A 13,887-nucleotide genomic window follows, 5' to 3' on the forward strand; every position below is an offset into this window, starting at 1 on the left:
CTGGAACGGTTTCGGCAGCTCTGTCTCCTCGCGGGCCTCGACCCTCACTGAACACACGCTGGCTTTCTCTCTCCCGAATCTCTAACACACGCCTCATCACCCCACTCCTCGCCTTGAAGGCCTTCCCTGGCCCACCATTCCCTCAAATGGTGTTCTCCTTGCCGAGTGGGAAGCTCACAAGGCCATGACGGATCAGATATCTCCCTTCACTTTCCAAACCCAACGTAGGCTTCGGCCTCACTGTCTCCTTGCAACTCCCACAGCTGTTTCCGGACCCTCCTGGGCCCCCGCTTTGCACCACACAACTTCTTGCTCCAAGCTCATTCCTGTGACTTAGCCTCGCTTCTCTGACAAGTGTGAGCTCAGGTGTCCTTGCCCCTGAGAAGCCTTGGTGCACATCTCCAGGTGCCCTGGAAACTGTCTCGTTCCTCCACAGCAACCCCCTCCCCCCCCCCCCCCCCCCCGCCCACACCCAGGATAAGGTCTATCTCCTTATGTTACAAGTAGCTGTTTAAAGGGCCAGTCTGGCACCACTCAAGCTGGAACACCGGAGGGGCCCCAAGGGTCAGTCTGCCCAGGCAGATTTCAGCCTTCCGGAGGACACTCCCCGGAAGCCTATTTCCCTTACAGAAGCAGCTCCTTGTATCATTTTGGATGAACAGGTTCAGATTCTGACTATCCAGTGGGAAAAAAGAATAAACCCGGCATCATCAAGGGCCACTTGATGGCTGTACTTGGATCTTTCCACACCTTTTCTCTTGCAATTCTCAACGTAACTGGCCAGGATGGGCATCATAATTCCCATTTCGCAGGTGAGGAGACTGAAGCTCAGAGAGCTCACGTAAATCGCTCGAATTCTCACAACTGGCAAACGGCACCCAGGACACCTGGATGCATCTGTGCACGTCCCCGTGACTCCAGTGGACACACGGAGCTTGAGAATGCCTCAAAATCCATTCTAGCCCTGTTATGCATGGCTCCGTGTAGCAACTGGAGGTCTCCTCTCTCCTGGTATAGACAGAGACAACTTCTGTATGGGCAGAGGAGACCAGCGAGAATTTCTAGAATCTCCGAACAACTACAGAACAGGTTTATTGAGTTCCTAAGCCAAACTGACCCATGAATGTACACAGTCAACAGTGATATCAAGCGAGACCCCACTGAGGGCAAAGGCCCCGTGCTATTATGACGCACGGGGTAGACTCAGGAATGAATAAGGGGGTGTTCCGACAGATCCCCATGTCTGGGGCGGCCTTCGCTTTTGTCTTTCTTAGTAAACCCAGTTGTGTCCTTGTCTCAAATGGATGATGTGTTTTCCTCCCCTCTCTAAGATCTTCCCTTGGCAAGATTTTCGGGTAACTCATCTTGATGTCTCCATGCCATCAATTTACCAAATGGAGAGGAAAGATGAATAGGCCCGAGGCATCCTGTTTCATCATTACCTGCATCATGATGAAGAGCTGTGCACAGTTTTAGCAGTGCAAATTATGAATCATGTATTAAATCAAAGCTGTCAAAATGACTGTGCCCTTGAGAAAAAACTTTATGAGGGCACAACAGTCAAGTTAAAAAAGCGTAATGAGGGTTTATGGAGTGGCTACTGCAATCAGGGCATGGGCGCTGGGCGCTGGGGATTCCAAGGTGAGTGAGAGATGGCCTGGACCACACCTTGTGGTCTAAGATGTGAAGCCGACGTGGAGACACCAGTGACAATGTGCCATGGAAAGTGCTCTGCCAGCAACGTGATCGCGTGTGATGGAGCACAGGGGCAGAAGGCGGCATACACGTTTGGAGAAGGATTTGTGGGGCAGGCAGATCTGAACTGGATCTGAAGGGCGGATAGGATTCACACGATGGAAAATGGAAAGGGAAGAACATTCTATGAAGATGGAATGACGTGAACTCAAGAGTGCCAAAGACCAAATCTATAGAACTCCTGGGGTATGTCAAATAAATCCTAAGGCGAGCCAGGAACATAGGCAGGCAGATCAATTTCAAATGAATTGCCCGCCTCCTTTCTCTGCCAAGACGTCTGAAATTATCAGAGTTAAATACAGTCCCATATCTGCACAAAGGGTTGATGGATCTTTCTTTTTGTGGTCTGAACCAACCGGGTTAGTGCTCTCTCTCCAGCTCTACCACCTCCCCCCATTCCACTGAAACAAACCACCCTGCTCACTGCCTTGCACAGTTTAGGGAACTTTCCGCCCTAAAGTATAAAGCTGAACCTCATGGTGATGCTGTAAACCGCAGGATCATCAAAGGAAAGAGGCCCCTGGATAAATAACATCAGGAGCTTCTCCTCTGTCTCTTTCGTAGCTTGAATGAATAGTGGGAGTGGGACCAGGAAATGGGGAGGAACAGGAAGCTACCGAAGTATTAGGACTTCGTGAAAATCTCTCTTTCAGCTGGGTCTGGACCCATAAATTTCATGTTTCCTATAACGTGGGCAGATGCCGGACCTAACACAGTTACTCAGCTTCTGTCAAATGATAGTCTCTGTGTTCTTTAAGTCACTCCGGGAACTCAGAAGCCCCACAGTCTTTAGAATGCCCCCCACAGGGGACCCGGGTAACATAAAGGGTTCATAGGTGTGGCAGGGCAGAGACCGTCGGCAAAGCCACGTTGCAAAAACTCTCATGTGGACCGCTGAGAAGTCTGCCCTATAGTCTGCAGTCCACAAGGAACCACGGATGGGTTTCAGGTTTGCAATGGATTCAGTAGATCTAGGAAAAAACTGTGATGTGGGTAAGTACAGGATGGAATGTAATGAATGGAGAAAAGCTGAAGGTTTAAACGAAATTTTTTTTTTACATTTACTTATTTTTTGAGAGACATAGAGGGAGCACAAGTTGGGGAGAGGCAGAGAGAGAGGGAGACCCAGAATCTGAAGCAGATTCCAGGCTCCGAGCTGTCAGCCCAGAGCCCGACGAGGGGCTCAAACTCACAAGCCGTGAGATGATGACCCGAGCCGAAGTCGGACGCTTAACCGACTGAGCCACCCAGGCGCCCCAAAGGCTGAAGGTTTAAAGACAAGTTTAGGGACCTACCCAACAGACGAAGCAAGAGCTGTGTCTAGCTTCATGTGAAGGTGAGGAGAGAGGGGAGTCGGAACTGGTGCTAAGCATTCCAGCAGGGATTAGTCTATTAACTAAGAGAAAAAAAAAAACCCACAACTACAGAATGAGGGATGGGGAAAGGGAATGCGTTCAGTTTTAGGCTTCTCAAACTTTAGGTATCGAGGGTGGTTCAGTAAAGACAGCTCGTGGCCACCGCAGGTGTGAGGCTGGGGTCCGGAAGACAGATGGGGCTGGAGACGTGCAGCTGACATCGTTCGGCTGACCCCACAGCTGTGGAGACCACCCAAGCAGAACATGAAAAGGAAAGACAGAAGACCCAGAGACTAAAATGTAGAGATTCCCATATTTGAGGGGCTGTGGAGGAAGAGAAATTGAGAACATTGATTAGGGATTGTTGGGGGTGTCAGAGAACAATGAGGAGACAGGAGTGTAAAAGCACAGAACCCAAAGAACAAAAATATCCATAGATGGGGCGCCTGGGTGGCTCAGTCGGTGGAGCAGCGGACTTTGGCTCAGGTCATGATCTCGTGGTTCGTGAGTGTGAGCCCCACATCGGGGTCTTTGCTATTAGCACAGAGCCTGCTTTGGATCCTCTGTCCCGTCTCTCTCTGCCCCTCCCATGCTCAAAAGCATGCACACTTTCTCTCTCTCTCTCTCTGTCAAAAGTGAAAATAAGCATTAAAAATAATCTCCATAGACAAAGATTTTCAGAGGAACATTTCAAAGGCAAGATATAGAAAAATGCCTTCCAAATACCTGTGGAAAGCAGGACGTAAAATTTCGTATGCGCTATAATCACAGCAATGCAAAATAGGGACACAGATAGGACATGGCTTTGCAGTGGATTATTACCATCTAGTCCTTTAATTTGATCATAACATCCAATATCAAATGAGGCAATGGGTCGGATGCACTGTTTTGCAGTGAGTCCTTGTATTCCCAAGAAGTCTGCATCCCGATATAGTCATGGGGTTCTCTGCTTCTTCCTAGTTTTTTTTAAGCTTATTTATTTATTTTTTTGAGAAAGAGAGAGAGAGCGGGAGCACGGGAGGGGCAGAGAGAGGGAGAGAAAGAATCCCCAGCAGGCTCCATGCTGGTAGCACGGAAGCCAGATGTGGGTCTCCATCCCACAAACTGTGACATCATGACCTGAGCAGAAAACAAGAGCCAGAGACCCCCAACTGACCGAGCCACCCAGGTGGCCCTGCTTCTTCCTAGGTTTTAATGATGAAAAATAAGAACACCAGGATTTGCATGAGTAGTGTTAGGGATGGGCCAGTTTGCAGCGACCTCTGATAAAGAAAACACACAAGCTGTGCACTCTAAGGGGAAAAGAGACCCAATAATGACACATCAGTTTTGACCAGGAAAATAAAACGATTGCTGCAGTGGGCACTAGGCACTGGTACCCAAGTTAGGAAATACAGATCAGAGGCATTTTGGTAGTGAGGCTGAAACGTGGGTAGGAGAAGACAGACAAACCAGGAGCATGTGCAGATGTGAGGCAGCCTGGGTCCTGATGTTAGACAAACACTAGGTAAGAGGGGCAGGGGGCGGGGCTCAGGTGGGGGTGCGGATGCCTATACATCAGGGGTAAGTTGGTAGGAGGTGGAAATAATGATTATAACGGGCCACTCGCTGGGCGGGCACGAATGCTGTGTAAGGTCCTTTACGAATGCCTCCTTCTGAGTAATTGAGACTTTCTTCTTTCAGATAATACACGGACTTGGGAAATTACAAATTACAAATTCCTTCTAAGGGTATGCGGAAAAAAATCGGAGTCCTACATCATGGCCAAGGGTCAAGGGAGGCAAAATCTGATGAAGTTTGCAGGAAACGAGCATTTTGCCAGCTAAATGCTGGCAACTCGTTGCTCTATGCTTGTTCCTCTACGCTTGCAGAATGAGGACCTCCAAGCCACCAAGAATTGTGGCCGGCCGGAAGACACCCTGCTAACGCCAGGACGTTGTCATAAAGTATCATAAATGACCTCAGCAACGGATGCATATTGTCCTCCTAGAAGAGGAGGGGAAGACTACCGCACAGCGAGAACGTGAAGGGGGCCTTGAACACCGTGAAGGGGGCCTTGAACACCGACCCACGGAAGTCACCCAAGCTGGGCTGCGTCCATTTGGTTGCTGTGGCATTAGGAACTCAGAACAAGAGGGGCAGATAGCCGGCGGACCATTTTCAGAAGTCACTGCCGTTCAAAGAAAGAATCCAGACTTTCCGATTCACACAAAACCGGATTCTCAACTCTAACTCTTCGTACGAGCAGCAGAGTGAAGGGCACGGAGGCCAAGGCTGGAGGCTGCTCTGTCTCGTCCCGAGCCTCCCCCCTCCCCACCATCGAACAGTGATGGTGTTAGGAACCTGGGGTCACCACGAGTGTGGGTGGGGCATAACCAACCCGATGTTCCCCGCCGTTTACTGGGTTGTGTGTGGCAGAGGAAAGGGGCGTTTTGTGTATGTTGGGTGCTCTGGTACATCTTCCTGTGCTTTGGCTTATTCTAGATCCCGATTTCCATGATTGACCTTTTTTTCCCCCCATACGGGGGGGAAGAAAGGTAAGTCTTGTCTAGTTCTTTACAGTGATTAGCTTAGGTAAGTCAAAGAAATACCACAAGGAGATGCAACGTTTATGACTGACTTGTGTTGAGGGCAGATGGACTCTTCTAGAAATTTCCTAGAAGCAACTACATTCTCAGTCAATACTTTCACCTCGAAATCCTTCCTGGAAAGGCACATCTATATTAATGATGCCTACAAATAATGACTATCCCAGGAAAGCTATGAGGCAAACTCTAATCACAGAGCAGGCACAGTAGCTATTTCTTATGGAAAGCCACTACTAGAAAATATTTTTGGAAATGTAAGATGATGCTGATCTTGGTGGTGCCCACTAGCCGACTCAGTGTGGTCACTTGGAAGACTACATGCTTGTCTTGTCTCTGCTTCTTTGAGGACCGAGCTGAGACCCTTGTAAATGACCATCACAACCCATTTTTGAAAAACATCAAGAACGCAGTCTCTCTGTGTTTTGATTCCTAAACGGTGACGTCTCGCCGGGTCACCCATCTCAGTGACTTCCAGAAATTAAATGTGCTCCCAAAGGACAGCAATTTGACATTGTTAAACATACATCTAGGAAGTGTATGCGGTCAGCTGAGAACAACAGGCAGGGAGGAACATGGTGGGACTGTTGGAATAAAGTGTGTGCCCTCCAAGGCCACTCCCTGGGCGTGGGCAGCAAGCGCAGGGTCTAGAAGGATCTGGCCCCCTGAGAACAGTGCCACACAACGTGGTCACCATCTTGTACCCAGTGGGTGAGGCCAGAAGAGCAGCATTACGAAAGGGAAGCTGGCTATGAAAAGATGGTCTGTTCAAGTGTTTAGTCACACATCGGGCGCAGAACCATGTACATGATCTCATGTTTGGAGCACAAAGCCTTGTGCATTTAAAAAAATATGTTACGGCCCTTAACTGCCACTTGGGCAGGCTCTGTTTTCCCCGAGTTACCAAAGACGTCAAGAAAGAAAGAAACTAGCATTTAATGAGTGTTCTGGGGCCTCTGGGTGGCTCAGTCAGTTAAGCGTCTGACTCTTGATCTCAGCTCCGGTCATGATCTCACTGTTCATGAGGTCGAGTATTTTCTGTGTGTTGGCTCTGTCACCCAAACAATCTCATGGCATAGGTATCATTAATAATCTCCTTATACAGGTGAGAAAATGAAAGCTCAGAGAAGCTATGTGACTTGTCCAAGGCCACACGGCAAGTCAATGTCAGAAGAGTCCTCGCTCATCTGAGGTCACCATGCAGCCTCTGCTGTCCTCACCTGTTCTGTTTCCCGTGTTCCGTTACTGCCCTTGAAGATCTGAAATCTAAGCTTTGGTGAACTGGGGCTGGTTGGTTTCTAGATCACGCCGTGCTTTTTATGGCTTTTGGGCTCTTTGTGGGGAAAGGCAAGTCTAAAAATTGATTATCATTTGGGAAAAAAAAATAAATCTCCTTTACGGATTTAGGCATAATATGAAACTGGCTCAGGGCAGAAACAAAACGGGCTTGTAGAACATCCCCCTGTTCAACTTAAAAAGAGTCCTGAAATTATAGTGAAGCCATCTAACATTCATTCTTCGTTCGGATATTTTGGGGGGGGCCTACCACTGCAAAAGCGTGGGAAAACCTAATTTCATCCTGAACGGCAGCTGGGGAATTTTAGACCACACTCAACAAAGTTCCCTCCGAAACCACTTGGGGTTCCGACTCCTACCCGCGGAGTTGACCAGAGAAATGAAGGCACTACTTTTTACACCCACTTTTGGAATTTAAAAAATCTGCTTCTTTGCTTGTTCACGGATTCCCTTTTCTTTTAATCGTTTCTCTTCCTCTTTAAAAAAAAATTTTTTTTTAATGTTTATTTTTGACAGAGAGGCAGAGCATGAGCGGGGGGGGGGGGGGGGGGGGGGGGGGAGAGAGAGGGAGACCCAGAATCCGAAGCAGGCTCCAGGCTCTGAGCCGTCAGCCCAGAGCCTGACACGGGGCTCGAACTCACAGACCGCGAGATCATGACCGGATCCGAAGCCGGACACTTGACCGACTGAGCCACCCAGGGGCCCCTCTCTTCCTCTTTTTTGACTCCTGGCTTTTTTCTCCCTCTCCTCTTCCTTTTTCAGTCTCGCCTTTCTTCTCTCACCTTCATCATGACAGCTGACATTTAATGAGCAAAGACACGGATAATTCCACCCCTAAGCAAGACTGGCCCTTAGAGCCCTTTAAAATGTTAGCAAGCTCTGACTGCTTTTGCATAGTCGACTCTTTATTCAAATGTGCCAGTGCATACAATAAAGGGGGTCTTTATTGTATGCAATAAAGGTCTTTATTGCAGGTCTTTCCTTGGATCCTGCCAAGAACCCCAGGCAACGGTTGTGGGAACTGTATTCCTTTTACAAACCTGTGCCTCGTCCCTCCCCCCAGCCTGCTTCTCAAATCATCCTGGGAATGCAGCTTTCTTCGCTGGCATTTACTGCGTCTTCATTCATTTTCAGGAACGGGCCAACTCCAGTTCAAGGCTGCATGATACTACCATCCATTACAACAGCCTCCTATTTTTACATCACATCGTCCAGTTCCTTACACGCTTTGGGACCGAGTATTGTTTCTCACGGGGTGAGGCAGAGAGGTCAGGTGAAGAAACCAAAGCTCAGGGAGGTGAAGTAAGTGATTTGCCTGGGGACGCACACGTGGGGGAGCCATGAGGGGGGTGCTGCGTGCGGGTTAAGCCTTTTCCCAGGTCTGTACGTCTGGTTCTGGTTGGGTAGACAAATCCTTAGGCAGAGCAGCACAGTCATGTATCTACCAAGATGGCAACCGGTTGGTCAAATCGGGTTGTTGGTGGTAGATGGTGATGGAAAGAGTCCAGCTCCCCGTCCTTTGGGCCAGTGGGTGTCCTGCGTCTGAGGGGATGCCAGGAGTCAGCAAACTTTGTCTGTCAACGGCCAGACAGGATATATTTTGGCCGTCGCAGCTACTCACCTCGGCCCACCGTACTATGAAAGCAGCCGGGGGCCATCAGTAATAAATGGGTGTGGCTAAGCCCCAATCAAACTTTACTTACGCAACAGGTGGTTCGTCTTTGGCCAGAGGCCACAGTTTGCTGACTCCTGAGCAAGACGATCCTTTGGTTGTGGGAGGAAAGTACTGAGATGCTCATTTACTTTAACTCAGTTTTTTAAGACAATTTCAGTTTTTGAATATGGTCCCCAGTGTACACGACACATTAGCACAGCGAGAGGGGAAGGTCGCGTACAGGTAAACATATACTGGGGTGGCGGGCTCGAAACCTCTTCCACAGGAAATAATATGTACATCACGGCTGATGTTTACTGAGTAGATACTGTGTGCCTGGTGTTCCTCTGGACGCTTTACAGGAATTAATTCACTGGCCCCTCACAACCACCCTTGAGGGAGGTACCACTTTCATCCCCGCTTTGTAGATAAGGAAGCTGAGGCCCAGAGGTGATGCTACACGATCCAAAAGCCACTTTCTTAGGACCGGCAATCCCACGTGTGCCGTGGTCCTGAGTGCGGGAGCCTGGGTGTGGGGCCAAGGGCAGACACTGTCGTAGAGGGACGCGGAAGCCTAGACGAATAGCTCGCGTCCCATGACACGCTGGGCGCTCAGCATCTGCTAACCCACCTACGGAGGCACCACGAGAACACGACATTCCCACCAGAGGCGTGTGAGGAAGGTATTATTTCTCCCACTCTACAGACAAGGACGCTGAGGTTCAGAGAGAATAAGAACTGATTCCCGATTCCACTGGCAGCAAGTAAGGGGGCTCAGCGGGGAGCGCAGCCCAGCTTTGCCTGGCTCTACGCATCTGACTGTCGGCCAACTTCCTGCCTCTTGGGACACCCCTCCTGCCCTCCAAACCGAGACGTTCTCGGGGAGCTGGTGTCCCACAGAGTCCACGAAATCTGTGCTCCCGTCACTACTTGGTGGGAAGAGGTCCCCCCAACGACAGCTAGCCCCATCCTGCCCTGGACTTCCTGAAGAAATGCCTACTGCCTCCCTAGGGACCGAGCCTGGCTCCAGAAGCACGAAGTCAAGAACAAGCCAGGTATGGTCTGAACGGCAGTTCCAAGTCTTGATAACTGAATTAAGAAGAGGACAGAAAAGAAGAAGGAAGGAGAGAGGGGGCGGGGGGAAGGATGGAAGGCAGGCAGGAGTGGCACCGAGCAAGTTACTCTCCAGGACCTTGTTGCGTTCTCTGTGAAACGGAGGGCACTCCTGCCGGTGCCCGTTTCAGCTTGAGGATTTCATGCTGCATTTAATGCTGCACATCAAACAGACGGTCTACACCTTGTGCGGCGCATGAGGCTTTCTCTCCCTTTCAGAGCGTTTCGAACACCGATTTCTCACACCTAGCTGAGACAGAGAGCCTTTCCTCCACCCAGATATTGGCAGGGTCTTACAGAACTAGGGTCTGCCTGGTCCTCCGGGTGTGAGGATGGGCGGGGTCCGCCGGGACATCCCAGCCGTCCTCTCTCTTGACCCAGAGCTTCCGTTCCCAAATGTAAAGGTCTGGGCCATGGCTAACACAACCCAAAACTGTCCTTTGCCCCAGTGCTGCAGGCTTGATCCCCGAGGTCCAGAGCCAGACCAGTGGCTCTGTGATCAAGGGAAGGTCAGACTTACATAATGATGGTGGAGATCTGTTGGGACATGTCCCGATCCCGTGTCCTGCAGTTTGCCTTTCGTGGTGGTTTCCTGTGTTTGCGATTTACTAGCTTCCTTCCTTCGGTCTCTTCCTCCCCTCCTTCCCTCCCTTCCTTCTTTCCTTCATTCCTCCTTTTCCCCTCCTTCCTTCCCTTCCTTCCTTCCTCCCTCCCTTCCTCCCTTCTTCCCTTTCTTCCTCCTTTTCCCCTTCTCCCCCCTCCTCCCTTCCCCTTCCTTCCTTCCTTCTTTCCTTCCTTCCTTCCTTCCTTCCTTCCTTCCTTCCTTCCTTCCTCTTTTCCTTCCCCCCTTCTTCAGTGCAGCAAACACCATCTGAGCCATAACTCTGCAGCCTGCCTACGCCGGAAGAAGCAACAGCACATTCTGTGGCAGGATTTCGAGATGAGCAGGGGAAATGAGTGGGGGAGGGGGAGAAAAAGGGGGAAGAGGAAAATGGATAGAGATAAAGGTGAAGAAAGAAGAAAGGAGGAAGAAGAAGAAGAAGAAGAAGAAGGGAGGCTAGGGAAAGGCTAGAAGTGGGAGCAGGGAAGAGGCAGGGGAGAGAAGGAAAGGCAGAGAAGGGGAAGGAGGAGGGGGCAGAAAGAGGAGACGGGTCTCTGGAGCACTTTCTAAGACCCTTCAGCCAGTCCTGCTTGGGTGGAGCTGGTGGAGGAGACTCCTAGGCCAAGTCTCGCCAAGGGGAGCTCGAGAATAAATACCTCTGGGCAGGAGCAGATATCTGTAAACACAGCTGAGGAATTGAAAGTCAGGTTCTTCAAGGGTATCGACTTGTCAAAATCACACCACAGCTGCGGATTAAAAAAAAAAAGAACAACAACAAGGAAACAAAACAAAACAAACAAAAAAAAACAACAACACAGGAACAACAAAGTCAGTGTGAGTGCCGGGAACCAAGGATTGTGTGCCGTCCCGGTGTCATTCCGGAACGGAGGTGCCAGCTGGGATCTCCTCGTTCATTTTAGAGAAGGCCCTGGCTCAGAAAAAGCATTTGCAAGCCAGCCAGGAAGCCGGGTTGAGACAGGTCTGCTGGCCCCATCACGTAGGGTCACTGAGGTGTGTTTGCGGGGCTCCGAAGAGAGCCAGATGGCAGGAGGAAAGGTCTGAGGTACGCTCGCAGCCGGTCCCCTCATCAAAAGCTGGGAGGATTTCAGGGATCTGAGGGGCACATTTTCCAGAAAGACTCTTGGCATGGGGCGGTGGGCGTTCCCTAAGCCGGCACCTGCTGCAGATTTTGTGGTGCTCGGGGAAGAATGGCTACCGTTGGCCAAATGCCTCCTCTGTGCCAGACACGTTGGACAAAAATGCCTCACAAGCACCTTGTGATGTGGCTACCATTTTTATCCCCAGTTTACGATCGAAAAACATGAAACTCCGAGAAGTAAAGTAACTTGTCCAGGATCCCCAAGCTGGTAAGTGATAGAGCTGAGATTTGATCGCACGTCTATCTGACTCCAAAGCCTCTGAACCTCCTACTGCATTGCTGTGGCCCCGGTGGCCGAGAGAGAATCCTGACCTACAGCCACCGGATTGGTTTCCAAATCCTGCACCCCAGAAACACCGGACTCGTCAAGACTCGAGATCCTGGCTACACCTCCACAGGCCACGATCAATGGTCCTAAGCATTTCCATTTTCAACTGCAATAATCTATAAAATATTCATGAGATGATGAGTTAGTTAGATTATGGTTTTTCTCCTTCTTTATCCCATAGAATCCTTTACTACGAGGCCAACCACAGAACTTGAGAGTCTCCACAGACTCTAAGTAACTATCGGGCCACCCTGGGCAATGAATTTTAAGCAGTATAAGCCTCCGACTCACAGGCTGACAGTTGTGGGAGTCCACAGTTTGGGTCCCTGAACACGTGGAGACCTTCCCTCAGGCCCAAAGGGCCCAGTGATGGGTTCGGCCACAAGATGATGCCTCAACTAGCCCCTCTCCACCTGCCAAGTTCATAACCTGGAATCGGATAAATCACTCCCCAAATCTAGACTCACTAAGTCATGGACAACACAGACTGTTCGTAGATACACAGAAAATGCTATCGCTGTCATGTTACCACTCTAGAGAGAAAATGAAATCATTAAAACATGGACCACCAAATTAGAAACAATGAGAAATATGGCAGCTGGAGAGTCGTCTGAGTTCAATGTGTCACAACCAATATGAACTCGTAGGAAGTCATAGGCAAGGTCTCAACCTTCCCGAAATGCAGTTTCCTTATCCATTACATGGGAACAGTAATACCTACCTGTAGCCCACAGTAGGTGCTCGAGAAAGGACAGCTATTTTATTTCCATCCCCCCCGCCGCTCCACTCCCAGAGATACAATTTAGCATTTGAGAATGGGCATGAGTCATGGAGTCAGACAGACCTTATTTGCAAGTTATTTCATGTCTCTGAGCCTCAGTTTCCTCAGCCATAAAGTGGGGATAATGAGACTTACCTCACGGGGTTCATGTGAGGATTAAATAAGAAAAACGCATACAGCTTCTCCTTCAGTGCATGGCACATAGCAGGTAGGTACTTAGTTAAAGGTAACTCTTATTTATGATTATAAATGATTGGCCATTGACAATACAGAAACGGAAAGGTGCTTGAGCTCCTTTGGAGCAAATAACCTCCCCCACTGGGAAGAAGACAGTTTGCCACCAGTAAAATGCACAGTTCTGACAGTAGTCCCATCTCTGTTCTCTGTCCCTAAGCTTGGGGCTGGACCAGGCACATGATGGTAAGTGGTCCCAAGGAAGCCGATGCCAAAGCTGCAGGCTCCATAAACTCTTCATTCCTGACTGCACGCTAGAAGCCAGAGGGTTGGTGGGTTTGGAATGCTTACGATATTCAAGATGGCGCCCAGGAAGTTAATCAAGATGGATGCAAAGATGATGACGTTCCGGGCTAAGTAGGTCTCGTTAATCCAACAGCAAGTTTTCCGGAGGACCAGAGGCAAACACTTGTAATCTTCTGCCGTGGTGATGAGGACCAGAGCCGAGTGCAGCATGATCAGGATGGAAAACTGGATGGCCATTGGCATCACCCTGCGGGGAAACCCAGAATGTTGGGTCATGTGGCATCAGTTGTCTGATCCCCACTCACCGGACGATATGGGTAATCACATCCGCGAGTGCCCTTCCCTGCCCCCGGCACCCAATAATTCTCTAAGGCTCTGTTTGTTTAAGAAAAGGACCATCAGCAGGAGACCTTTTTATTACATCCGTCCCTAGAATATCCCCTCTAGTGAGAAACTTCGGAATGACCATTGGATATTTGGCTTGATTTATTGTTTCTGCTCGTTTTTTGGTTTGTTTTTTTTTTTTTTTTTTTGCTTCTTTTATCATTCATCTTTCTCACTATGCGACTGCTGCCAAGGCAACACATTACTGGAATTTTATCTCAACACCCTGGCTGTGGGAGGGACCCACATGCCCTTTCCCCTTGAGGGTGGGCTTTATGAAACACTTTCCCTCTTGGTCTACTCTGATGCCAAGAACCTGTCTGCTCAGCACCTGTCTGATGCCAGCACCTGTCTGCTCGGTTGGTAGTGATTACCAAGTTTCGCATGGAACGTACT

The 13,887-nt window shown here is 49.6% G+C and overlaps 1 protein-coding gene across 3 annotated transcripts in view; it reads right to left on the minus strand.

Moving 5' to 3' along the window:
- The window catches only part of ADCY8 (adenylate cyclase 8), a 220,960-nt gene that overhangs the window by 39,596 nt on the left and 167,477 nt on the right, over positions 1-13,887 (minus strand). For 2 of the 3 annotated variants that reach the window (XM_043601776.1, XM_043601774.1), the window contains 2 exons: positions 13,153-13,354; positions 11,016-11,105 (listed from right to left, as the gene is read on the minus strand). In XM_043601776.1, coding sequence (XP_043457711.1) covers positions 11,016-11,105; positions 13,153-13,354 — 292 coding nt within the window. The remainder of the gene's footprint in view (positions 1-11,015; positions 11,106-13,152; positions 13,355-13,887) is intronic. The other variant, XM_043601775.1, reaches the window with a different exon arrangement.

This window comes from Prionailurus bengalensis, chromosome F2, assembly GCF_016509475.1.
Source record: "Prionailurus bengalensis isolate Pbe53 chromosome F2, Fcat_Pben_1.1_paternal_pri, whole genome shotgun sequence".
Lineage (NCBI taxonomy): Eukaryota > Metazoa > Chordata > Mammalia > Carnivora > Felidae > Prionailurus > Prionailurus bengalensis.